The sequence below is a fragment of the Pelecanus crispus genome, chromosome 2, assembly GCF_030463565.1.
Source record: "Pelecanus crispus isolate bPelCri1 chromosome 2, bPelCri1.pri, whole genome shotgun sequence".
In the NCBI taxonomy this organism is placed as follows: domain Eukaryota; kingdom Metazoa; phylum Chordata; class Aves; order Pelecaniformes; family Pelecanidae; genus Pelecanus; species Pelecanus crispus.
In genome coordinates, this window is record NC_134644.1 from 18,552,355 (window position 1) to 18,579,902 (window position 27,548).

The window sequence follows — 27,548 nt, forward strand, 5'->3', positions numbered from 1 at the left end:
TTTCAATTTTGATTTACCATATGTGATTGGCATTGTATGAGCAAGAGGAAATATTTAACTGCAGCCAAATGGTGTTCATTCAAACAAGATGTAACCCAGTTTATCCATAGATGAGTGTCTTGTGAATTGAAGATTGTATTCTGCCAACAAAAGAATTTAAACAGGCTAGAAGAATGAATGCTTTGTACCACTTGTATTTGGAGACCAAACATTTAGGATAAACGTATAGTAGGACTCTTTTGCTTGTTATAATTGCTGCACAAGCTTAACTCTGCCTTTCTTCTCAGTGTTTTTCTGTCTTCATATTTGAAACTTGATTGCTCACCTCCAGGTAGTTATGAGTAAAAACAAAAAATAAACCAGACCTATAGAGTTAAATCAGCACATTAGCATCTTTGTTCAGAAGTCTCCTGTCCTTACAAATATTAACTTCCTGCTACCACAGAGAAATTAAGGAAACCTGAAGCTGGATGACATTTGAGTCAAGGTCACCTGAGACAGAAGTGGAAATGGATCTCATAAACGCTTGCTCTGTCCTTCACCGCAAGACTATCCTCCTTCATTTTCCAAATTATCTTGGTAGAGATAGTGTTATCTGATGATGTTAAGAGAGGATTAAATTAGATCACCTTAAATTTCTTATAGCATGAACATATATGTATCGTTCAATCTATAAAACCCTGTAAGATAAAAAACCTGCAAAACAGTATAAATGTCAATTGCTATGTGGGGTTGTTCATCAGTAAAAAATCAGGAGTGTTTAATATATTCACTGTAATGCAGATTGTTGTACATCACAATTTCTTGCTTACTAGAGTGAAATAGAATTTAAGGGATAATGTAACTTGCTTGTGGTAAGAAACTAGAACAGAGCTGTTGGATCTAATTTTAGACTGAGAAACATTTAGATAAGATTCTTTGGTGGAAATATTGTTGAAAGCAAGTCAGCAGAAGTTAAAAATTTTAATCTGGTGTTGGACTGTTGCAAAGAGTTGAGGAAGTTCCTGGAGTGGCACTGGTTTTGAGCTTCATAAGTAATATAATTTAGGTGAGGCCCTCAAAATCAAATCTAAATATATTTAAGTTAAAGTACATACAGAAATACAGTGTATGTGATACTGTTTTCTTTGTTATAGTTTAGCATATTTGCTATGCTGAAGTCTTTCTAAAATTAATAAAAACACCTACTTCCTAAGCTTCCATTGCGCTTGTGTTTCCTATTTCTTTTTCCCATTTATGTCTTGGTACTGCTTTGTTGTTGTTTCATGAGCCTGTTCCATGGCTATTTTCTTTGTAACTTCCTCTCCCTTCTTATCACTCTACATTTATTTGACTGTATTTCTTCTTTTCTCAGTGTTTTATTTGTTCCATGTTGCCTTTTTTTTTTTCCATTTTGCCACTGCTTTTATTTTCCTGCTTCCCATCAGATTTCCTCCTCTCTACTCTCTGTCCTTTTTTAGTCTCTTACTTGCTCCTTTCAGATAAACACTTCTATTTCCTTTCTCACCCCACTTTAATTTAGTAAAACTATACTGGCCTGAGAAGATCTACCCCAATTTTCCATGTCTCTAAACTTTGAAACTTCAGGCATGTATCTGCACATATCTGCTGCATGCGTGCAACTGCTTCAGACACACAGAGCTGTATTAGTTAGCGGTGAATCACAATTCGAAGTTTCCTTGCAAATAACCTCTGGCTTTACTAGGGATAGGCAACAGCCCTGGTAAAATTCCTGGTACAGTTCAAATTGGGACCTATATGTTGATGACTGTTTCATAGCTGCATGAAGCTATGAAGACCCACTGATTTCCCACATCTTTTCATTATAGACTGTGATCTTAGGAGAAGCCCAAGAAAGCCAAGAGCAGTATCAAGAAGGAAAATATTTAACAAAACACAAAAAGTTCAAAACTCCTTCACTTTATCTCAGCATTAAACCTCAGCTTGTAGATATTTTGGCTTGTGCTCTCTGGCATCAGCTGGCGCACTTGGGAATCCTAACGTCTTTAATTTATAGCATGGATGGATAAGACCGTTCTGTTTCCTAGCAAGGGTGGCCCGTAAGCCTGCGTTCCCTGCAGCTGTTCTCAGCCCTGCTGCTGTAGCTCGACCACCTCCTATACTTGCAGGTCTCCTCCGAAGGTCTGCAGTGGTGAGGGTTGAGTGAATGTATACCTGTGTGTACATACAGACCTCTTTTTCTCCTGGTCTGGTCTTTCATGTTCGTAGATGAGGACTTGTCTGTTTCCAATGATAAAATACCAAACAGAATACTTTAAAATGCACAGTCACTAGTTCAGTCAAATAACTTTGTTGAATTCAGGAGACTTTTTACATGTATTGATGTAAACTGGTTTTGAACATTAGCGACTTTTTTTCAGGAGATACATTTGCAGCATATTGAAAGTCATGGAAATGGAAATATAGAAAAACTTGTCATACATATCAAGAAGTGTAAGAGGTCTCTCAGCACAGAGAAGGAGAAAGAAATAGTACCTGGGAGCCAGCCTGCCATCCTAGCTCCAGCTTTAGGGTGTTTGTCACTTCAAGAATTGGGAGCTTTTAAGGTCAGGAGAGGAAGAAGGTTCCAGTGCATTCACTCTCAACTCACAAAACTGTCGGCACTCTTTTAAGGCACCAGATGTGGTCAACCAAGCAGTGCTCACCTTAGAGGACCTTCCAGCCTACTAAAACCATATGGTCACCTCAAGTGTAGAAATAAACTTCAAATAGGATTCAGAGAAGTCTTCTAAATTAATATTTTAAAACATAAGTCCTCAGGAAAAAAGGTAAGAAGAAATGATTCTGCAAAACAGTATTCTTCCCCTGGCAGAAAAGAGTCTTGTATCCATTTCATGACATGAAATGGGAAAAAAAGCTCTTGTATGTAATCAGATAGGCAGGAGAGTTTCAACCTTGCCTTTGTTTGGTGCATCAGTTACACATGAAAGATTTTAAAATATCTTTAAAAAGTGCAGAAAGGTACTGAGATTATGTTCTTGGTAGCGATTCTTAGAAATTCTAGGTTAAGACTGATTAAAGGGAATTAAACAAACTTTGCATTTAATATCAAAGAGATCTTCCATGACAACTGGGTAAGGTCGTTGCTACCAAATGAATAGTGGAAGAATTTCATATAGGAAATTTAAAGTGCACATAATACTTCAATGTCTTTTTAGGTCCTTTTCTAACTGAGTGTAGTTAAACATGTAAGTTAAACTCAGTGCTGGTATGTTGGTATATGCCTCAATATAATAGGTGCTATCGAGAGGATTTTGGAGTAGCTTACGTAGCTAAATTTTTTCCTATTTATGAAGTATTAAACAATAATACTTTGTTTTTTTGGCTGTTCTAAGATGAGGAAGCGGTTGAGTGTGGTAGGTGCATTTTTCTTCTTCGATTTAACTTTTCTTTCTTAAGTTGTGTTTTCACTCCATTTAATGATTTCCTTTCCTATTTTTCCTTTGTGCTTCTCAGAGGAAATTGAAGGTACATGTACAAAAGTTTCCCTGCATAGCCCAATAATTTTATTTAAAGAACATGTGTTTAGAATTAAATTGAATATAGTCCAATGTTTCTAAGAGATGTTATACATATAATGCTTTTATATTGCCACCAAATACCTTGAGTAATTTTTTTCAAGTAGATAAAAATACCAGAATATTCCTAGTTGCTTCATGTAAAGATCAGTAATTTGGTCTGTTTTAAACTGCTTTCTCTCTCTCTCTCTTGAACTTTTGGAAGATACGTACAGAAAAGTAGTATCATAAAATAATATTAGCAAAACTTGGGTGGGCTGGGTTGGAGGGAGATTGTTCTGACTTAATTACATGGCCATGAGAGGTCTGGCATTTCTAATTAATACTGATGAAGTATTTCTCGAGATGGTAGAAAGTTCATCCATGTAGTATCATCTTTACTGTTTTCCCTCTGAGTGTAGCTGGTTACTGTTATGCTTGCAGCATATGTTAAAGTAATAGCAGCTGATCTCTTGTATTTATTTTTTTTTTACTTAAGAGGCCTTTGTTTATAAAGGCATTAGAAATTGTAGCTCATATTTTTGATCAAAGGGCCTCTGGCATGTAAAGATACACATTATAGCTATTTTATATCAAATAAGAGGATGTGTTTTGGATCAAAAACCTTTCTGTCTAATCCAGTGAGCCAAAACTTAAGTTAAAGTCTGATAATGTATAATTTATGAAAAAGCTTGATTTATATCAAATACATTTTGCTTTCTTTTAAGTGGCATCATATTTTCTATTAACTGATAATGTGTGAATAATACAGTGTTAGAATTCTTTTTAGAATGTTTGCTGTCATCACGATTTTTGCTTGAAAAGGTGAAAAGATCAGTGTGCATGCTGCAAAATTCCAGAATATCTCCAGCTAAAATATAAAACAATAAATGTTGTTTTATGTTTTTAAGAAAATGGCCTATTGAAGGCTTTTTAATGCTATGCTTTGTACAGTTGTCATTTTTTAAGTAATTTCTTCTGTATTTTTTGCTGGGCTTCTAACTATTCTGCTTTATTTCTTGGCTCTTATTCTGTATGCTTTTACCCTTCATCCAGAAGATGCTGAAAGTGCTGGTCACAACAGCGGATCCTATCTAGGTGAGCAACTGGTTACAAAAGACAATTTCTTCCTTTCTTTCAGCTTCTTTTCCCTGGAACTACTGTGTCCACTTTGCTTTTGGGGGTAATCTGCATATAAATGTCCTTACTCTGCATGAGAAAAGCATGAATATTAAGGTTTTAAAAATGGCTCATTGGATTTGACATAAAGGGTTTATGTAGTGTATGTATTTATCTGGTTAAACATAAGCTACTAAAATACCGGTTTGATTTTTAAGTCAAAATAAAAAATATTTATAAATTTGGGAAAAATATTGACTTTTAAAGTACACTAAGTAAGCAATGTGCTTAATGAAACAAAAAGGTTACTGTATCCTGAAAAGTTTGAGTAAGTCTTTGAAGACACACTTCCAACGTTTTAGCTAAGTTTTGCTTACACTTTCTTTGCACATGTCTATCTAACAATTTTGGGAGGATTCAGTGAGAGTACAAAGCAAATTTGCAGGCGCCGGTTCTTTTTCCACATTACAAAATAAAATAAGTCATAATAACTCAATAGCTTAAATTTAGCTTTAAAGCTAGTCTGAGCTCAATGTATCATTGCGGGGAGGGGGAAAGAGGAGGGGAAGGAGTGCTTTGGCTTCAGCTTCAAGATTCCAAATTTCAAACAAAAGTAACATTTAAAAAAGGTGAATGTTCCATGATATGTTTCAACTTTTTAATTTGTGCCATTTTAAAAGCTATGTAAAAATATTTTAGTTGAAACTGTCCAGAATTCCTGCCAGCTGAAGGGCTGGCTGGAGCGGATTTTGTGGCAACCAGCCCTTTTCCCAAGGCTTTCATCCTCCTACTACAAGAGGAACGGGAAGAAACTTGTCAAAGTGCTTTAGTACATCCAAGCCACTGGGCTCACTGAAACACCCTAGACCAGTACTGTAAATTAGAGATGGTTTTCATATTGCACTATACTGTTTTTAAATGTGATATATAAACTACATCAGGAACACACAAGCTATATAATTGAAAGAACTTTGACCTTTTTAAAGTGTGGTATAATTTCATCATGTATTTGTGGAACTAATGGTCATCTGATCATGCTGAAAATAACCTTCTTACCTTTGTTAATTAATCAACTAAGTTAATGTTGAATTGTAATTGTGTTGAGACATTGAAGTGTGCTGCACTTTCCTGCATTTTCCTTATCAAAACTTCTCTTTGAAACAGAAAAGACATCCCCCCCATCTTTTCTTTCTGTCTACAAATACAGATTGCATGAATTCTCAAGATCAGGCTATCATGGTTTGGCAGTCAGATCTTAGTGGGCTGATGCTTTATTTGAGAATGAAGGTGGCAAAACAGAATCCACCTTTTCTTGGTGCTGTAGCCCTTTCAGTGAAGCATTTTGGTCTGCAGCTACCAAAAAGCTTGATCATCTAGGAAGGAGGTGTCTTGTGGAAGAAGCTATTGTCCCAGATGCAAAGAACAAACAAATCAAGATGAATTGTAGTTTACTTAGGCAAAACTTCACAAAAATTATTGGAGACCTACTGTACAGTGCAGGCAATGGTTTATCTCTTGAGAGCTTCCACACGGTGGAGTGCAGCCATTTGTCCAGAGATGGTACCTTCAGCCTTCTCATGCTGGGTCCGTGCTGTTGGAATTGAGGTGTTGGAGAGGAGAGCCAGAAGACAGAACAACAGGGAGGAAAAAAAGACTTGTCTAAGGTTAGGATCAATTTTGGGGTAAGGACACAAGTATATTCACTGGTTGTGAATAGCTAGCTATTTGGTTTAGAAATTAGAGGTTCCTTGGAGCTCTTCACTAAGAATCATTCATTAAAAATTATCCTCTCAAGATCAAGCAGGTGGGCTTTAGAAAGCTGATGTTACTATTCTTTTGCACATGGTAACAGGAGACAGTGATCTGTAATTCAAACTGTCTCATGCACTCCTATGTCTCCTTGTTTCACAAAACATTAGGAGCCCAATCATATTCAGACACAGTTAGGGTGGTTTTTCTCCTAAATTATTTTTCAGTTGTATTTTCTCAAGGAACAAACTGCTGTGCAATAACTTTCTGGGCTGGACAAATGCCACTGCTTACAGTGTAATAATTTGAACAAAACTTGCTGACCAGCTACAAGGAGGGCACAAAACTTTTACCTATGTGCTGTGTAAGATATAAAACTTGTGTAGTCTATAAGGTAAAGGAGTCCTAGGCAAAAACACTTTATAAACCCTCTGTTATGTACATGGGAGCCAATACCGTATCCAACTGCTGCAGTCCACCTTCCTGCTTTGGAGGGTCCTCTTTCTTTTCCACTGGTCTGAGTATATTATATATTCCTTCAATCCCAAGGGTAGCAAAGGCCTTCAGAGATACTTCTTTTTCCCTGCCTGTTGCTTTTTTGAAGAGTGGGAAAACAAATATGTCTGATTTTTGAAAACAGCTTATACTGAATGTCCAGCTGTGTTTTGTAGTACTGCTTTTTGGAGTGAATCCTGAGCATCTCAATTTTTCTGAATGTGCATGTTCTTGAAAGATGATAGACATTTATGGCCCTCCTTGATTGCTAAGTAACTAAAAATTTCTAGGCAAGTCTCCTCATTGTTCTAACACAAAGTCCTGATTAAACATACTACACTGAAAACAAAACCTAAAACATTGTCACTGAAAGGCTTGGGTTACACCAACAAGTTCAGGGTGTTTTAGTGACACCCAATTAAATGCCTGTCTATATGTTGTAACCTGTTACAAGAGCAAGGGAGTCTGAATTAGCTTAACCATTGATGAAGGAGTTGACCTGTATTACCTTGCATTTACAGCAGGTTGTATTCACACATATGAGCAGTTAGGATGAGGTAAGTTGCCGTATGATAAATCGTTCATGTGTCTAAATTCTAGAAACAGTTTACTTCCTAAAACCAAATGACTAAGTCATGTTTCATACTGCTTTTGATAGTATGTCATCACATCAAGTGAACTACAATTCTGATATCAATTCATGAATTTTCGGTCAATTTTGTGGCTCGTTATGGGTTTAGGGCTCTGTATTTGTTGGCATTTCAATCTGTGAACCAGGATATTCTGTGAACATCTGACCCTCTCATACTTTAGACACACATGAGGTGGTCATGAAGAGCAACAGAAGAGGCAGCTTTCAGAAAGCAGAATGGCTGTACCATCTGGGGTCAGATATTTTATGTCCAAGGTTATGCTGCTATTAATTTGAACCCTCCCCTCTAAAGTGACTCAAATAAATTTCATGATTTTTTACCAAATTCTAATATTTAAGTCACAGTATAGTATCATATGTTTCTGCAGTAATTTCCTGAGGAATTGCTGGGGAGAACGTTAGGAGTTTGCCTTTGCCAAGCTTAAATTCTAGTTACATTACTTGAACCTTTATGAACATACAGTAAATATAGATGAATATCATCTGTTTACTATTCTCAATTTTGTCTTAAAAATCCAGACATAATCTAAATTTTTATTAACCCTGTCTAAATGTGCAAGCTGGGAATCAGTCCAGAAGCAAGCAGAGTTAAGAAGTCTGCTCTGTGTTTGTGCAGTTCCTGTGTAACAACAGAAATACTCAGTATATGAGCCAGTATAAAAAAAATACCAGTATTTGCGGGGGGGGGGGGGGGGGGGGATCCAGAAATATCTAGTAAAAATATTGTATTCATACAAACCTAGATAATGACCGTGGTGCCAAACTTACTTTTGTCAGTAATACGAATAAAAAAAGTACTTGCAAATGCATTTACAATTAAACATAATTTGTTTACTCTAAATTATGTATGGTTAGACTAAATTCAGTGAAGAATATACATAATTTAAACACATACTTAAGCACTTGTTTTAGTGAATGAAAATTAACAAAAGCATGTCTAAGTGCTTTATAGCATTCTGGAGCCTTCCTGGTGAATTTATGAAGCATAGGTGAATTTAAATTATAATATTTCCTGTTAGTGTAGTTTCTCTGAATTTGAGAAATTAACTTTCTACTTTCATGAACATATTTGGATTTAAATTCACACAACATAATTGCAATCTTTTGTTCACTTCTTTAGAATTACGTTACTAAATCCAAATAAGCACAGCTTTTTACATCGGTGTCCTTTGAAAATATTTTAGGGCAGACAGGTTCATGCATTGCCTGTTTTCAGTTTGGATTTCTCTGTGAGGTCCAAGTGGATTTCTCAATGTAAATATAAAGATGTTGTTCTGAGATGACCAAATGTATACGGCTAGTGGTTAAAAGAATAACCACACTTTTCTTCTAGGTGTTTTTCATTCTTTTTCTTAGAGATGTAAGTAGGTTCTCTTGGATTGTTGTTGGGCCTTAATTAAGTTTATTAGTAGCAGCTTATGATTTTTGTTTCATGTTGAGAAGTGTTATAAGGTTTGGAGACATTTGTAGTTTGAGAACATTTGTTCTTCATATTTTCTTGCCAGCTGCTGTTCTTATTTCACCGAACTGTTACATTCCAGCAGTAGTTTATGGGTTTGCATGTTCAGCAGGCTTCTGGTCATGTAGCTGAAACCAGTGAGCTGGTGCAGGCTTCTGAATGTTCAGAATTTTATGTGGCTTTAGTGACAGAATTTTCCCCTTTTATTTTATAGTCTGCATACTTGGCAACTAAGGTTAATCTCTGCTGATATCCATATTCCACAGACAGTATAGCCTGCAGCTCCTTTCATATTCATTGAGGTTTATATTATCAAATATTCTGGGCAAGCAATTCTTTTTCCCTTTGTTCTTGATAGGAATTTACTTTTAAACTTAATCATTTTATAGAAACTTTATTTTTCTATTGCATATCAGTATGCAATTTTGGGTTTGTTTTTCCGTAGTGACTTTCACTCTATTTTTAATAATGCTCTATTGTTAATTTAAATATAGGAAGTTTTTTCATCTGTCCAAAACTGTAAAATGTGCAAATATTTTTTGCTTGTTCATAAATGTGTTTATTCCTTGCAAGTATGATGTTGTTGCAGTTCAGCTTAATCTTTTTGCACAGTCATAGCTGCCCAACATATAATGCAATTAGAAATGCAGAGGTCAATAGAAAATATTTATTAACTGTTCTTTCAATAGAAAATATTTATTAACTGTTCTTTATAAAATAGCTTCTGAAGGTCATAGTAAAGTTAAGCCACGTACGTGAGGATATATAATGGCAGATGTGAGAGACGGAGAATCATGTTTCCAGGAATGCAGTAGCAGTATCATAAAATGTTGGCTATGTTTGAAACAGTCTCATCCTTTCTCTCTGCACTGTACATTTTCCTTGGTTTTGAAAGCTGCTAAAAGCAAGCTTTCTTGGGTTTCTCTATAGGGCTGTTTAGATGTCCTCTGAGGAACAGTTAAAACAACTTTCAAATTGACAGTAGTCTTAAAGTGGCAAAGCAATCAGTGTATCACGGGTTTTTAATATTCAGTAGTTTTACAGAGCATCTTCATCAGCACACTGCAGAGAAATCAGCCATAGTGGGAATCTGCTTAGTTATCCCTGGCTCATGTGTTTGTTCTTTCCAATTAATAGAATAGCTTTTCTGTAATGTTTAAGTCCTAGTTGAACTTGTTGTTGAACCTTCTTAATATACAGGACAGCATTACTATTTTCATTTTACCAGTGAGTTTCAGTCACAGAAATATAAAATGTTTTAATCATCAAGGAAACCCGTGTTAGCAGTGGAACCGTATCACCTGAGTCCTTGTGATGCTTTATAAGCAGCCTGTAAAAGCGACAAGGGATGAATCAGCCTGAAGAGAGCTCTGAAAGATTTTCTCCTTTTTGATTTAAAAAAAAAACAAAACAAAACAAAACCTACTGGGTTTTTTTCCCTCTTTTAAGAGAAGGAGAAATGAAAATTCTTAAATAACCCACCACCTGGTAGTTTGGTAATGAAATCTGATTAAAGTGGATGGAGAAAAGAGGAACAATTTACAAGTGGTCTTACTAAAACCTAACAGCAGAGATGGAATTGATACAAAGATATTGCAGAAAGGATATTTTTCTTAAAGATTCTGCAGTTTGACATGTAAGCTGAGGTTAAGAAGCTGTTGGTAATGGCACTCTGAGACAGCTACACAGAGGCACAGAGCCATTTGTAAGGTGAACACCAAACTGGAATGGAGACGATTGGTTTGGCTTCATTTGATCGCTACCCTTACTTTTTGCCTTTTCCAGATATGTGGATTCTGTTTTTTGTTACAAAGCTCTTTATTCTGTAAGCTGTTTAGTAGTGAGAGGTGAGGAATTATTCTTGCTTTTTCTTTTTTTTCTTTTTTTCCCCCCCTATAAAATGATTACACAGAAAAAAATTCAGAACAATTTTCAGCCTGCTTTTAGGGCAACTTTTTTCTTTTTTTTTTTGATCTGGAGCTTTTTAGATGAGGCCTGAGGAAACTTGCAACTGACTTCGTGTGTCTGTGTTGCTAACGTTACTTTTAACCTTTCTTTATATAACTGCCTATACAGTTAGGTGTAGTTATGTAGCAAGAAAACATCCTCGTATCATGATGGACTTCACCCTAGGGCAGACAAGATCTCCCGGGCCCTCTCTTGGGTGTGTGCACTCACAGCTATCAGGACTCCAACAGGGCTTTCCTGACTGCAGTCACTTCAGTGTTAGTGTTGTTCTTTAAATAACAAAATAACATAACTCAGTTTTTTTCATGATGTTTTCATATCTCATATTTTGGCCCTTTTTCTATCTTAGCGCATGTCCTTCTCAGTCTAGACAATACTGTAGCTCTTAAACGTGTCATCATCCTTTTCTGGGGATGCTAGCTCTTCTCCTCTTTCATTGATTTTCATTTTACGTATATTTTGGATATGAATGGGTCAACATCGCTGTACTCTCAAAGACATTTTTCTTCCCTTTTTGTGTGTGTGCATGTGTTGTAGATTCCCATAGGTATAGGGGTTCACATCAATAAAATAACTTGGTTAACACCCTCTGTGATCCAGGTTCTGCAAAGATTTATGCTAAGTGGAACTGTGTGTGTGCAAAATGCTAAGCCTGTTACTAAGCCTTGTAGGATTTTGCTTCAGATCTGGTTCTAAATATTTGCAGGACTGAGTCTTGAATTTGCCAGATACTACCTTTGAAGAAAAAATTGTAATATGATTACTTCTCAAACACCTAAACATAAGTGCTTTTACAAGTTTATGAAAACATATTGCTGAAAAATCTGGGGTCACCAAAAGTTTACATGTGTTTCCTGTCCTATGAAATGTTCTGGGGAAAAAAAAAAAAGAGTTTGGGATTTTTCCAGTATTTAAGGTGTAGTTTGGGTTTCACTTTTCTACCCCCAAATAATGAAATCAGCTTTGCAGTCCCTCTTAGCAGTCCTTCCTGTAGTTCATTCTAGAACAAAAGTGGTGCTGTAGAGATACCAGTAAAATGTAATGTAATGCAATGTAAAGGATTTATTTGAAAAACTTTAAGGTAATCATTAACAGAGGAGTAAATTAGGTTTTAGCATATAGTGTAGAAGGGGTTTTTTTGTGCTGTTCTGCTTGAAAATGCCTATGATGATCTGCTTTGAGAGTACTTAAAAGCTATATGAAATTTCCAGTCTTCTAGATAGGCACTGGAGATGTCACACTGTTGATGCAATTGTGAATGTAAATTTAATAGGAATATTAACTTTTAATTTCATGCTAACACATCCATAATATGGGTACTATATTGTCTAAGATGTTTCATAGTGTTTTGGAATGTAACTAACAGTGTTTAGTTTTACTTTTTAACATCTTTGGGAAAAGTTTTGTGCACTTTTTTGTGCTATCAGCATGGAGCTAAGCACAAAAATATTGTTCAAGGAGTGAATTCGCATTAACCCTTTCAACCACCGGATGTGTTTCTACCGTATGTGATGTCTGTGTGCCATGGTGATTTAACAGAAATGCATTGCGTGGTATGAGAGTCCAGACTGCATGAATGTTTTCCTTGTATATATATACTAATGTAAAAGATACTCAAATTATCTAAATACATTAGCAACTTACTGTAATTATATTTTACAGCTTTTTGTTACAACTGTTATAATTTTATTGGTAATCTTAATTTTGCGGTTTAAATAGGCACCTGATATAGTTTTAAACTGTGGGAAATATCATTCTAATGACGTGGCTTATTAAACATATAATATTTTTTTTTATTCCATGCACCAGTCCTTGAATATTTGGAAGAAACTGTTTTCAAGTATTTTGAGAAGACTTATTTTCTTACTTTGAAAAAATCCTTTTCTTATTGCAGCTGGTTTTAGAAGAAGCTTTCGTCTTAGCAGAAAAGATAAAAAAACAAATAAATCTATGTATGAGTGCAAGAAGAGTGATCAGTATGATACAGCAGATATTCCAACATATGAAGAAGTTGCAAAATATAGACGACAACCTAATGACAAATACAGGCTTGTAGTTTTGGTTGGTAAGTTGTTTTCTTTATTTTTGACCTGGTAAAACAGAGGACTGCTGATTAGCGCAGTGCTTACCACAAAATCATTTAGATTGGAAGGGATCTCAGGATGTCACCTGGTCCAGCCTCCCACTCAGCAGGATTAACACTGAATTCAGAGCAGGCTGATGATGACAACAACTTTGGGAACCTGTCTTCCTACTGTGTCTTCTCTTGTCTTCCCACCGCACACCTTGATAAAGAAGTGGTCTCCATCTTCTCAACGGCTATCAGAAGGGTGCTGGTGGGTCCCTCTGAAGACATGTCTTCTCCAAGCTAGACAAGCCCAATTCCCTCAGCCTCTCCTCATAGGTCATGTGCTTCAGCTCCTGACCATCTTAGAGGCCCTCCATTGGCTTTGCTCCAGTTTGTCAACATTTTTCTTGTAGTGCAGGGCCCATCATGGACAGAGTATTCCTCACAGGGTCTAACGAGTTCTAAGTAAAGAGGAAGAATTATTTCCCTCTATCTACAGGCTAGGCTCTTGCTGATACATTCCAGTCTTCTGTTAGCCTTCATTGCTGCCAACGTGCACTGTGGACTCATGCTTAGCTTACTTCCCACCTGGACGCCCAGGTCCTTTTTGTCCAGGCTGCTCCCCAGGCAGTCAGTCCCCAGCCTGTGGGGCTTAGTCTGTCCCAGATGCAGGACTTTGTATTTGTCCTCATCAAATTTCACAAAGTTCTGCTAGCCCTTGCCTGTAGCATATCAAGGCCCCTCTGAATGGAAGCCCTGCCCTTGAGCAAGTCACTTGCATCACCCATTTTGGCATCTGCAGACTTGATGAGGGCCCATTCTGTGTCCTCCAGGTTATTGATACAGATATGAAACAGAGTATGTCCCAGGGTAGACCCCCCGAGGAACTCCACTTGTAATGAGTCACCCAGTAGAGTACAGACCAATAACCCCTTCCCTTTGAACATGATCATCCATCCAGTTTTTCACCTATCTAGTAGTCCACCCAACTTGCATATAAGGATGCTGTAGGAGATCATGTTTAAAGCCTTGCTAAAAGAAAAGGAGATGACATTAAAATACAGCTACCATGGTTACTAGTCTGTACCTGGCAGTCAAGCTGTACTAAAAACAATTAGGTCAATGTTCTGCTCTTAGAGATCAATCAATATATCTATGCGGAAAAAAGAAGGAAAAAAGAACGGAATAAACACCTGTGGTCAGCCAAGACAGAACATGTAAGTGGAAACAAACAAAACCATCTACTCTGTTAGAATAAGTAGACAGACACGTAGAGAGAAAGGTGGATGAGAGGTGGACTTCTGTAGGCCAAGAACAGATGTAAACATAGCTGCAGAAGACTCAAGATGTCATCCTTAGTCAGCTTTCTGTTCTTCTATAATCTGTAACTGCCACGGGTTCCCCACAGCATTTATTATCTAACCAAAATGCATTGCTTCAGTCTCCTAAAAAAAAAGAAAGTACACAATCTTAAATTTTTCAAAGGTAACCATTGGAGTACCAATGAGGTATGTCTCACTGCTCATTGTTTCTTTTGCAGTAGCACATAGGTTGATGCTTCATTAGTAAAGTTTCCTCCATTCTGAAAGCAGCAGAGCAGAGAAATATGACCCTCTATCAGGGACTGTTACGAACTGTTGAGAAGCTGTGTTTTTATATCGCTCATATCCAAGGGAACATTAAATTTAGTTTTTAATAAACAGTTTTGTCACTCTCCAGCACTAAAATTCAGCCACCTACTAGTGTGATCACTGTGAGATTGTGGGCTATATACAACAAGTAATAACATGGTTGAGTTGATTTTACACTTACATCAACAGAGTGCAGTGCAAAAGTGTGATAAGTAGACTTTTTATAACAAATTGCATATGTCTGATCTAAGGAATACCTAGAGATTTCATTTGATTTTTATTGTAATAAATCAAATGAAGAAAGTGTGCTTTTTCAGTAACAAAAGCAGTTCAGAAATTTATTGCAGACTTCAGTAATTCTAATGTTTTTCTCTGGATATTAAGAGCAGCTTAAGTCTGGCCAATACCATAAAAATGTCTTGGGCAGAATGTGGAAAAACTAGCAGAGCTAAGCAACGCAGGTATAGTAGAAGCGAACACATTTAAAAAGCTTTTTGTGTGCCAGTAGCAGCATTCAATATAATCCATCAAATATAATTTGCATATTAGTACCAGGAAACAAAGGGACAGCTAATTAATCTGTAGCTGTAAGGGGTGGGGGGCATTAAATGGCTGCTGTGTTTTGCTAGGCCTAAATGTATAATTGACTGTTGGAAGGGTTTTTTAGGTTTTGTTTTGCCCTTTTTTAAGTGGAGGGAGTTTGACAACTTTGAAGTGGAAATCTCTTTTGGCTTCGTTTTAAATTGGTCTAGTCTAATTTACAGAATGCAAATTGCACACACAGTAATTTTTAGTGCCTTGTAGTGTGATATATACTAGTCTCAGGTTCAGGTAGATGTATTAGTTTGTCAAGATTTTACCTTGTCTGCAAATGTAGGTTCATGAATAAACTCCTGCATGTCCTTGGGACTAAAATAACAGATCATCTGAAGCAGTAATGATGCAGACGCTTCTGCTGTGCTTTTAGTTGTTATGAATGTGATGAGTCTGCTAAAAACAAAATTATCCAATATCATGTCACCAGTCATCTTCTGGTAACTTACTGTTCCCAGGCTGCCAACAAATCCTTGAAGTCTTCCTTCAGAAATACTGCCTGCATCCTAAGCATGATACCTTGCAGCCCTATCAGGCAAAGGCAGAATATTTTAATATGAAATGTTTAGATTTAATTATTTAGTGTCTAAATAATAGGCACTAGAATTTTCATTTACATTAATGAGGAAAAAGTCCTGCTCACAAAGGTTTCTGCTTCAGTAACTGTGAGGGCCAAACTAGCACAAATTTGATTTCATAAGAGTCAGAATGGATGTGCCACATACTATAACTTTATACAGCGTAGTTTCAGCTAAGTCAGAGCTTTCTGAAGGGGCAGTGCTAGGATAAAGCAAGGTCAGCAGTAACAAACCACGAGTGTGCCCCCCAGAATGCACACAGTTATGTGCATGCAGTGTTATCGCCAGAGGCATGCAAAGCCTGGCAGATGCTGTGGTCACCCGTGGTGATGCATCTGTCCTAAGGACCAGAGGTGTGTAACCACAAAGGAGCAGTTATTATTGGCGTGTGATACCGTCAGAAAAGGCGCTCTGCCTCTGAATTAGGCTGCCGGTACTCCCCACAATGGTGTCCTTATATTCATCCCTGCGAAGAAAAGGAATCTGGCACTGGAAAAGTTCTCTATTGTAATATTGCATACATTTTAAAAAAATCCATCACCTCTGGTTTTATCATGAAGGAGTTATGTGGAGGCCGGATCTGTCTCAGAGCAGGGGAGGATGAAATGGAAGTGTCTTCTAGCTTCCTCCATCTCCTGACTTACCTTTAACATGTGTTCAGTAGTGGCTTGCAGACACTTACTAGATCTACAGCAGTAGTGCAGCAAAATGGCCTACCATGGCCATACTACTTCAAGTAAGCCATCTGGACAATGACAAAAGAGACCTAGAATGCTATCTTCATTAAACCTTCCTGGTTGGAGGCATGGGTAGGTCAGCATGGCTCAGGAATGAATACATAGGATGCAACATATTGGCTAGCCTTGCCCATGAGAACAGCAGTATGCGATCACTGATCCTGCTTCAGTGAACAGCAAATCTAGAAGTACACTCCCACTGCTAGTTGTAACTTACTGTAACACTAAAAAATGAGGTTCTGCTTTCCTACTGCATATCTCATTGAGCTACAGTGGGACGTGTGTGTAGTCAGTGCATTGCAGTGATCAGTTGTACTACAGAAGGAATAACTGAGGCACAGAACCTCTGTCAAGGCATGTTTTCGACAGTGTCTTTATGATCCCAGCAGGCATGTTGTCACTTAAGTCCCAAAATCTTTTCTGAAAGACCACTTTCTTTTTGTTTTTTTTCTTTCAAATAGACTTCTAGGGTGTCAGTATGTATCTATGGGTGAAGAATGGCTGGTTGGGTTAACCCTCACATCAAACAATTTTTTTCATTTTTCTTCAGACATATCTGAATGGTACAAAATTTAATGCAAGTTTTAATGATTGGTGGTTTACTTCTGCAAGTGGGCCTCAATAAAGTGAGATAGACACTACAGCCCATTTGTGGAGGATTCAACCATTATTACTTAGCTTATGTGACTCAACATGCAACAGCAAGCAACATAAATGTTCCTGTAAAAAAATAAACAAAATATCTCTAAATCTGTTGCCATAACTTTAAATATTGCTGCCTGGGGTGATTTATAGTAAACCAAAACTGTGCTACAGTCATGGATGCCACATGCCTGGCATTTTACTATAAGAATCTGGATTGTCCTTTTCAATCCTGGTGCTTTATTCTCTTCTTGAGTTCAAATCATGTTCAGATTCATAATTATTAGAAACCGGCATCTTTCTCTGTTGCATCAAAACGAAAAGAATATTCAGAATAGAAGTGTACATTACATTCGGGCGATATGGTGTAAAAACCAGCATAATGGATGGCATTGCTAATTAGGAATCAGCCTTCAGCATCCATATGCTACAGTTAGGAGAACTCTGCAAAGACAGCACTGAAAAAGAAGAATCTACACCTTTCAGTAGTTAAATTTAAAGATAATTTTTAAATGGTAATCTGGAAGGAGAGGCAGAGTAATAGTGAGGTTGTGGTCTGGAAACAGATTTGATCTAAGTTTCCAAAGCATCTGGTGCAGGAAGTGAAGCCTGGATTCTTTATATATAAATAGAGCTAAAAGCATATTGTTGATTTGACAGCATGGAGACAGAGGAAATAATATTTATGCAGATTGATGGGGGAAATCTTTTGCTTGAAAGAAATATAATTTTGGGGTTTTTTACTTGAATTCCACTTATTTCATTCTACTTTGCTAGGATATATTGAGAATTTTAATTACTTTTCCTATAAAAATCCGCATTTGCCTTCAATAGCTATAGTATTAAAAAAGGAATTTTTTTTTTTTCTAAAAAAAAGAACAAAAGTAATGCCATTATTTACATGACACATTGCTTTCCTCTGCAGACATGCGCCAGTAGAGGCTGCTGTACACCATATTAAATAAACATTTATACATACTGATAGATTAATTTACAAGCAGGTCAGAGATGGAACTTGAAATGTAGTTCTGTGTTTAACTTATGTAAACATGCAAAAATTATAAATGCAGAAACCCTAAGAATTTTACAGAGAGACCATAGTCTGGGGATAGTAGCAAAGTAGCAAGCATTTGCTTTTCATCATTATGTGTTTCTAAGTTCAGACAGGGCAGATCATCATTTTTACAAATAGACATCTGAAGGTGCTGAAGCATCAATCTTTGCTTTTTGATACCAGACTCTCATGAGTAATTAACCAACATACCACTATTTCATGAAAATGTTTATTAGGTTTTCTATTTCTGATGTCCCAAATGTCTCTGTTAAAAAGCACTCCGTGCATAAATGTATCACTTTTACTAGAAGAGCAGGAATTTTCCTTAAAACCACATGTGTTATCCTTGTATTATTGGGGATATGGTTCCAATGACTGGCTCTCCTCTGCTCCTCCAAAGGGGCCAGGCAGGCTGGAGCCCTGCGCGAAGGGCTCCTGGGGGCAGGCAGCAATTGCCCGTGGAGCCTTTGAGACCTCGCGGGACAGAGTGCCCTCACAGAGACGTAAAGCACCACTGGCAAATGGCTGAGAGTTAAGGACAACCTGAAAAACAAGAGGAATACCTGCTCAGTAGCTTCTAGGACAGTAGTACTCAAATGGAAGTGGAGGAGACGGGTCAAAAAAATTCCATGCAGTCTTTGTTTCTTCCTGCCATCCTCTTTCCAGGAGTGGTCTCTCTTTGGCAGCTGCCTGAAGAAGGAAACGTTTGCTTTGGACCAGTTCAGACAGCAGGCAGGAGACAAGCATGGTTTAAAAGAAAATCAACACCAAAGAAAGCAAGCCAAACATCCCAAAGGGGTTGTGACCTGGGAGGGCTGCCCTTCCTTCCTCTACCCGTACGATGCCACCGTGGCCCTGCCAAAAGGTGGACGGTGACAGCTACAGCCAGCCAGAGGCTGGGTGGTATTCCTGCCCGCAGCCGGGGCTGGAAGGAGCAGTGCTCCCAGGGCGTGGGGAGAAGGTGGGAGCGATGCTCCTCAGGGGTCTGGTGCAAAGGATGCAGCGGCTGGAGGGAGAGAGGAAAAGGCCACGATGGCACATGGAGTGCAGAGGCTTTGGGGGGACTTTGTGCATGCCAGCCGGGGCCCTCTGGTCTGTGAGTTGGGGATATTCTGGCAAAATGAATAGCCAGACCAGTTTTTGTGCTGGAAGGCTGCAGGTTAGGGTGCAGGGGTCTGTAGTAGGGCTGCGGATGGAGATAGGTGTGTATTGCAGGTAGTAGCTGCAGAAAAGAAAGTTAGCTTTGCTGTCAACTTTTTCACTGATTTTTCCTCAGTAGTAAAGTCAGAGCAGAGTAACTGCCAACTACATCCCCTGAAATTTGTCAGCACTGTATATTCTAGGAGAGGCTAGAACCATGGGCGTTTCCAAATGATTTTGATTAAGAGCCAATATATATTATAGCTATATGCTATGTAGTCTTACCTCGGAGAGTACTTATACCTGAAGACTAGAGAGAACTGGCTGTTGGGAAACAGCATGATTTTTTTTCTTTCAGGTCCTGTGGGGGTTGGACTGAATGAACTTAAACGGAAATTGCTGATCAGTGACACCCAGCATTATGGGGTAACAGTGCCACGTAAGTAAAAATGCACTTCTATTCTCCTAATGCTATACTTGCATTATTATCCTTTATTATTGCATTACCTTAAGGCACTTTCAAATTTGGGTCTCTAAATGCATGCTTGGCATCCAAATTACTTTTCTAATTTTTAGAAGTGCTGCTGCAGTTGTATTTTAAATAGCATTGATTAAACTGATAGGATATTTTGGCTCAGAGGCATTGCAGTAGACTTTTAGTACAAGTTTAACATGATTGATGTCAGCAAGGTTTAGTAAATGAAGCTGAGCTGAAGAACACCCTGGATTTGGCTGTAAAGGAGTGAAACTTACTCTGTTACCAATGCTTGCCTGCAGCAAAATGGCCTTTATATATTAGACAGGCTGAAAAATTAAGACTGGTGATAAGCAGTTTAATCCTGTGAATAAATGAATTAAATCCCTTTGATTACCTTTAGATAAGTTGATTTGGGGATTTTTTCCTCTTTCCCCTATCTGAACAAGTAGTGCAATTTGTATAACATTGAATAACATTGTTGTATATTAACTTCTACGATACTTTATTGGGTTTTCTTTAATGTGGAGAACTTGACAGTTTTAGGTAGACTCTCATTCCTTGGTTTGCTTTCTACTTGTACCTGTACCTCCTATTGGGATCATTAAAAAAATATGGGTCCAACATTCTGAATGTGGGAGATAATGTCACAAATTTTTGCAAGTACAGGTATTCTATAAAGTATATATATAAATGAATTTGCTAGGTAGAAAAATGAATACATTTGGTTTGGGCAAGTCATTTCATTTGCACATATTTGCTTCAGCTGGGTATTGAAAACAACAAAAAAAGCCAGATGTTCCCAAATATTTAACACATTGAAGCATATGCAATCATTTGCCCAAAAATATTTCTCTAAAAATTGCCAGTATTCATCAAGCTGCCTTCTCTCTTTTCTCTTCCAAATTTGTGGTTATAATTTAAAACAAACACGTAAAGAAATCCCTCTCCCTGAAATTCAGTAAGTCAGGACTTGGAAGGAACTAGGGTTCTTGTCTTGGAAATGTTCCTCTTTGTGTCAACCTAAGATCATGATATCAAAGGGCATTCAGGACTGTGTTTCTGCAAGCAGGTTGTGTGTGTTCCTATGTGACGGAGAATGCACGATGCTGTAACATACAACTTGTATTAAATAGGACTTTCAAATGGGTTCATTATTGCTAAGTGGCAACCCCACAAATAACTTTCATTTATAAGCAAAACCTTTATACGTAGTACTTGAAAGTAAGAAGTGGAAATACTACAGGGCTACTGAAAGAAAAAGGAATTCCGTTTTGATCACCAGAAAAAGAAAAGCACTAAAACATAAAATTCACACCCCATTTTTTTATTATCATGCTTCACATACCATAGCTACAAGTGTTGTTAATGAACGTAACATTTTATAAATCAGGTTGGTGAGCTTTGTTTCCCTTTATGGTCTTGTATGCTAACAAGTTTAACAAGTGGCAAGGCTGGGGTAATTGTTACGGACTGCTGCTCCTGTTACTGTTCAGCTGTCCTCATTTTATTGGATTTTTCCACTAGTTAATAAAAATGATAATCTGATACTTGTCCAGTAAGTTTTTTCCTGCTTTTCCTGCATGCTTTTAAGCTCAATCCTGTCATGTGCTTGAGTGCCGCCTACCAGATCCAGAGCAGCCTTATGTCCGTCAGAAGTGAGGGAACCGCTACGCTTAGTATTGCGCAAGGGTTGTGTGTTTTTCCATGTTTCCTGAACTGGTTTGCATTATATTGTTTTGTGCATCTTTTCCCTTTTTTTTTTTTTTTTTCCCCTCATTTAATGAAACTGCAGACACTACCCGACCAAGGAGAAGCCAAGAAAGCGACGGTGTCGAATACATTTTCATTTCCAAGCACTTGTTTGAGACAGACGTACAGAATAACAAGTACGTTGAAGAGATTTTAACTAGAACCGCAGTTAAAACAAAGGCTTTATTATAAAATGGGGCTGGTTGTAATTTTAGATAATAAGTCAAAGTGGATATAAGTTGCAGGGATTTGAAGATGTGTTAAAATTACATTTTGATATATAAGAAGTTCAAAGAGGCTGGCAAAAACACAGAGCAAAAAAGCAGTATGTGCAAACACAAATGTTTCTAAGCTTCCAAGTAGTTTCAGTGCTTCAGCTCATCAAGAAGACACTGAAATTGTAGGTGTTCAGGGTGGGGGAGCATTCCTTTAATGGGGCATCATCTGTCATAGCAATAAAGCTTTGCAGCTCTAGGAGGGGGGGTCCTGGAAGTGCTGCAAACGTGCCTGAGTCAATGTTTGCGTAGTTCTGCTCTTTTTCAGGCCAGGCACTTCCTCTGCCTTTGAATTTGGAGATCTACAGTGAAGCCCCTGCCTGTAAACCCGCCAGAAATTAACCTAAATTGAAGACAATGGTAGCATCGTGCTCTCCAGCAGCCTGTAAAATATCATAGCTTGAAATTCTGCCCCAGTGTTTCAGAGGGCAAAAGTGTATTAGACACAAAGCTGTGGGTTTTATTGAAACTTCAAACTGTGCTTTGCTTTTTTGGCAAATAGTGCTTGTACTTTTATAGCACATAACCAGCCGCCTTGGTTCCATTAGCACCATCGTCACTCCTCCTCCTCTTCTGAGACAGAGAATTTGGATATTCTGCAGTGTGCAATGAAATTTCAGTAGTTTCTATTGTTTAGCTTATCCACTGTTTTATTGCATTGCATTAGTTCAGAAAAAGAGGTGATGGAAAACATTAGTGGGCTGTAGGACTACAGTACTTTTTTCTCTTTAACTGTAATACAAGCAGGTGTTACTGATTTGAAAGTGGTAAAGTAGAAGATTTCTTAAAATTGACATGCTGAAGTACTTGACAGCATTTCCTTTATAAAACATGGTAAAATTCTCATGTAAAGTAAAATATTTTTGCTCCTGAATTAGATCTTATAAACCAAACCGATAAGCTTTTTTTCTGGAGAAAATGGAAATTATTCCAGTTGTCTTCACCTTCTGCCACAGGTTTATCGAGTACGGCGAGTATAAGAACAACTACTATGGTACAAGTTTAGATTCTGTTCGATCCGTTCTAGCTAAAAACAAAGTTTGTTTGTTGGATGTGCAGCCTCATGTAAGTAAGCATGTCTTTTGGACTCTTGTAGTTCCCCAAATTGCATATTGGGATTCCAGGGAAAAAAAAAAAATTGTTTCTAAAATTTTATTCCACGCTGAATGAGTGGGCTTGCTGGGTACCTTTATTACAGCAAGACTCTCTGAAAGGAGGAGAGGAAGGGAGCTTCAATACATGTTGGCAAGTATCCAGCTCAGTAATTAACTGAATTGAACACCCGCAGCATAATACCAAAGATTTAATTACAAAATGCTCCTATATTTTCATTCATTTCTGCTGGTTTGGGTTAGAGGTTCTCTCTGAAACTGCAATTTCAGAACGGCTTTGAGCTACCACCCAGTCCAGCAACTCTCTCGCATGTTTAGCCGGGCCGTTTGTGCAAAGGGTTTCCATGCAGGGCGGACACGAGTCAAGGAACGCACTAAATGTGATGTTGGCTGGATAATGGTTAAGAACATTCCTCTCAAAACCATTTGTTCTTGCCTTGACCTTGTCTTTCAACCCCGCTGAACAGCTCCACTGGGAATTTTTATGCTACTAATAACCACAGTGCTTCCAGGAGCTGGACTAGTTTGTTTAAATCCAGCCAAAGTATTTCTTCTCCAAGGGTGGCCAGCCTGTGACTTCTGAACCCCAGCAGCTTGTGAACAGTTCCCGGGGCAGTTTGGGATGCGGGGCTGTGCCGTGGGAGCAGGGCATGGGGGCTGCGCTGGCAGAGGAGCGTCTGGGGAAGCCAGACCCCGCGCCAGGGGAGGAGGGGAGCTGGGCAGGGGCTCCTGGGGCTGGTATTGCCAGGCTGCTCTGCGAGACCGTTCCGTGTCCAGCACAGCCCCGTTTTCCAGTGAAACACTAAATTCTCCTGGGCAGCCAGGCTTGTGAACTGTTCCAGGATCCCACTGTCCACACAGCATTTTCCTGTGGGCCCTGGCAGTGTGAAGAGGACAGGAGGCTGCCGGCCATCCCATCCCTGCGTCACCCTGCGCGCAACCTGAACTGTAGACCTGTCTCTACCTCCATACGTAGCATCCTTCAACTCCCTCGGGACGAGTGAACAGTTACATAGTGGGGACACAGTAGTGACGAGAACAAATCATTGACCTGTTGTGACCGAGTGTCACATACAGCTTGTCCTGCTACTTTTCATGGGTGCAGCAAGTAGCTGGAATGTGTTGAACTTCTCTTCCCCTCCACCCTCCCGCTGCCAGTGGCACTGCAGTGCGCAGCCCAGCCTTTGCCGGGCTGATGGCGTTTGCCAGCAGCCCCTGTGGAAATGGAGAGTTTTCTTACCGTTCGCATGAAAATTCTCTTTCCATGAATGAATGCAGGTCACTAGGGCGGGATGGCAGTAAATGAAAAATAGCCTTCTAGAAGTGCTTTATGGGTTTATTTTGGTTAGTGGAGAGTTATTACGGTAAATTCCATTGTGCAAAATAAACTAATAATTAAAACTTTTCCTCTTCCCAGACAGTGAAACACTTACGGACATATGAATTTAAACCATTTGTTATATTTATAAAGCCTCCATCACTTGACCGTTTGAGAGAGACCAGAAAAAATGCCAAGATTATTTCAAGTAAAGATGATAAGGGAACTGCAAAACCCTTTACAGTAAGTATATTTAGACTTGGTAAAACATGAGAACTTGTTAAGAGTTTTGTTGTAGTGGTTTACCTTGAAAATAAAGGTGATCACTGGATCTCATCAACAGTACTTGTCAAGACTTACACACAGTATCTTGTTTCCCTACCTCTCTCACACCGCAGATTTACTGTGGTGGTTTCATTGTTTGATATGCTCATGGGTATTTACATTTCCGTGGTTCTCTGATTTTATGCCATTGAAGAACCCCCACAATGCAAGTATATTTTTATGAGAAATAATGCTGTGGATTTCCTTTAAAAAATTTGCATCTGGGCTTAGATGTTTCTATTCAAGCATAAGAATTACCTTGTTTTATCAAGTGTGTTATTGGGTCTAAATTTAGAGGAAAGCTCAAACATAAAGCATTAATTAAAAAAGTAAATGCTACTTTAATAAAAAGCCCATATTTGTGGATAAGAGAAACAATTTTTTTAAACGTTATAGGGAAATGAATACTGTAAGAAAGGAGAAAAATCTAAGCAAGTAACAAATGCTGCTTTTTGTCAGTAATCAGAAAAAAGTATTAGTCAGGGTACCCAACAGTAACTTATGTACTTCCTTGAAATGTAATGAAATATTTTAATCGAAGCTAAAGCAAAGCTGATCTTTGTTAGACTTTTTACCTACATTTATGGTGTATATCGTTTTCCCTCATTCAGATGTTATTTAGGATTTTTTAGCTTTTGTTTCAAACTGAGTCTCAGGTATAGTCACAGCCTGTATCAGTGTAGAATATGCATTTGAAATAGTTTGGAAATACTGCGCTGTAAGAATATGTTCTACGGTATATAAAATGTAAAAGGAGTTCATTCTTAAGAGCAACCTTCAGGACATTGCTCAGTTAGGACGGGTTTAATCTCTGAGTTATGTAAACAATTAAATTCCGAAGGTTTGTTCCCTCCCCAAACATGACGAGAAATCCACTGAGCCAGGTCGAACCAGGCATAGGAAGAGAGCTCCTAGCGAGCTCCTGAAAGAATAAAGGCTGTGCTGTAATATATCACATACTTGAGTAATGAATTTAAATGTATCACCAAAGTAAACAGCTAGAAACATTTTCCACTGGTACTGCTAACAGAAAATGTCTCTGTAATTACCACGCAGTGACTAATTGTGTCACTGCAAGGGGAGAGATGAAAGAATTGTCTGTTGAGCAAAGTCTACTCGTGAGAATGCTCTCTGAGATCACTTGTAATAGCAATCTTTTTTTTTATTAGAAGTACAGTTTCCATCTCCTGACGAGATGAGAAATAAGCAAGTAGCTTTGTGTTTACCACAGAATGAGTTTATGTGATGTTGCTACGGACTGACTGTGCCTTGCACTGATCTTACTAGGAAGAAGATTTTCAAGAAATGATTAAATCTGCCCACGTGATGGAGAGCCAATATGGCCACCTTTTCGATAAGGTGATCGTCAACGATGACCTCGCTACAGCTTACAGTGAGCTTAAAACAACTTTTGACAGGTTGGAGACCGAGACCTTCTGGGTTCCCATCAGCTGGCTACATTCATAATAACGTTTTAAATAGACAAAACATCTGCTGTTGTCTCAGCGTCTAAATCTGGGGCATGGTTAGGCATTTCTCGACGGCCGTTTTCGTGGTAGGAGGGCTTTCTAACTCTACCTGAGCAGCACATACACTCTTCATGCACTTGGAACTGGTCTTGTTTTTCTGTGTCTTCGATCTTCCTGCCCACAGTTTTGGGGCAGAACAGTCAGATTAAACCGAAGTCTTACTGTGCTCCGTAAAGTGAGCTAATTACTAGTGTAACAAAACTGCCGAACACCTCTTTATCATTGTCATTGTCTGTGTATTTCCAAGGTAAGCTTTTTTTAACGGAGAGTTTGCAGAAGATCCTAATTAATACTGGAGATCAGCACTTTGATGGTTTTAAACTAACTGCTCCCATAAAGAGCACATCAGCTCTTGGAAGTTGTTACCCCTTAAGTGCGAGAGAACTGAAACAAGCAAAAGTGACCAACATTTTTATGAGGAAGACATCATAGTTGTAATTACGTATCAAGATAAGTGTTTTTACTTTTCTAGATGTGAGCCTTGTCTTATATGTTCAGAGTGATTTCAGTTTTCCTTTGCACTTACATAGTCATGGAAAGGAAGATGTATTCAAGTGGCTTAATTGTGAAAAACTCTGCTGTGAGCATGCATGGATTGAAAATATTTTCACACATGCTTTGTGGCACAACAAAGAAAACTCACAGGAATATTTATTTAAGTAGGGAAGAATGTGAGTTACTATTGTATATAACTTCAAAGTCTTTGGAATTAATCGTCTGTAAAATCAGTAGCAAAGTGATATGAATAGCAACAAAGTAGAGAGTAACTTTTTTTTTTCTTTCCTTTAAATTGATTTCAAACATTTTTGGCATCTTTTAGAACAATTTTCCCATCAGAAATTTTCAAGCAATTAGTGAGGAAACCTTGGAGATCTGGGAAGCAGTTGCGAGAGATGAATTCTTCTTATTGTTTAGTACATAGTGATACTTTTTAGTAGTGTAACAGATATTTTGTCTACACTCAAAAATAAATTAATGCTGTAGACTTCACTGTAAAAAATATCCTTGTCACTGGTCAGACACAGTTGGAAACCTCATTTTAAAATTTGATGTGGCAGTGTAAGCAAATGTATATTAGATGATGTATTTTTTAATATAGATAATTTGGTATTTTTCTTTATGTACTACTGATATGCAGGAAATGAGTACAGCTGTAAAGACCAAGTAACACCTGTGTGTTGTGTTGTGAATATGTCTTGTAAGTACAGAATGTGTATAGGAACTTGCTGACTTCAGATCATCACATCTGTGGCATTCAAACAGGAAACCGTTATTTCATGTTAATCTGTGAAGAGAATATAGCTGTCTTGTTTAAAGAAAAAAGAATTTAGTGAAACTTTATATATTTATGAAAGGGTT

General features: G+C 38.0%; 1 protein-coding gene across 1 annotated transcript in view; it reads left to right on the forward strand.

The window, feature by feature from the left end:
- Positions 1-26,127, forward strand: part of MPP7 (MAGUK p55 scaffold protein 7) — a 151,094-nt gene extending 124,967 nt beyond the window's left edge. Inside the window, exons 11-19 of the mRNA XM_075728125.1 lie at positions 3,357-3,377; positions 3,478-3,489; positions 4,575-4,616; positions 12,855-13,025; positions 19,763-19,843; positions 21,675-21,768; positions 22,863-22,971; positions 24,436-24,579; positions 25,948-26,127. Coding sequence (XP_075584240.1) covers positions 3,357-3,377; positions 3,478-3,489; positions 4,575-4,616; positions 12,855-13,025; positions 19,763-19,843; positions 21,675-21,768; positions 22,863-22,971; positions 24,436-24,579; positions 25,948-26,127 — 854 coding nt within the window. The remainder of the gene's footprint in view (positions 1-3,356; positions 3,378-3,477; positions 3,490-4,574; positions 4,617-12,854; positions 13,026-19,762; positions 19,844-21,674; positions 21,769-22,862; positions 22,972-24,435; positions 24,580-25,947) is intronic.
- Positions 26,128-27,548: the final 1,421 nt, after the last annotated feature.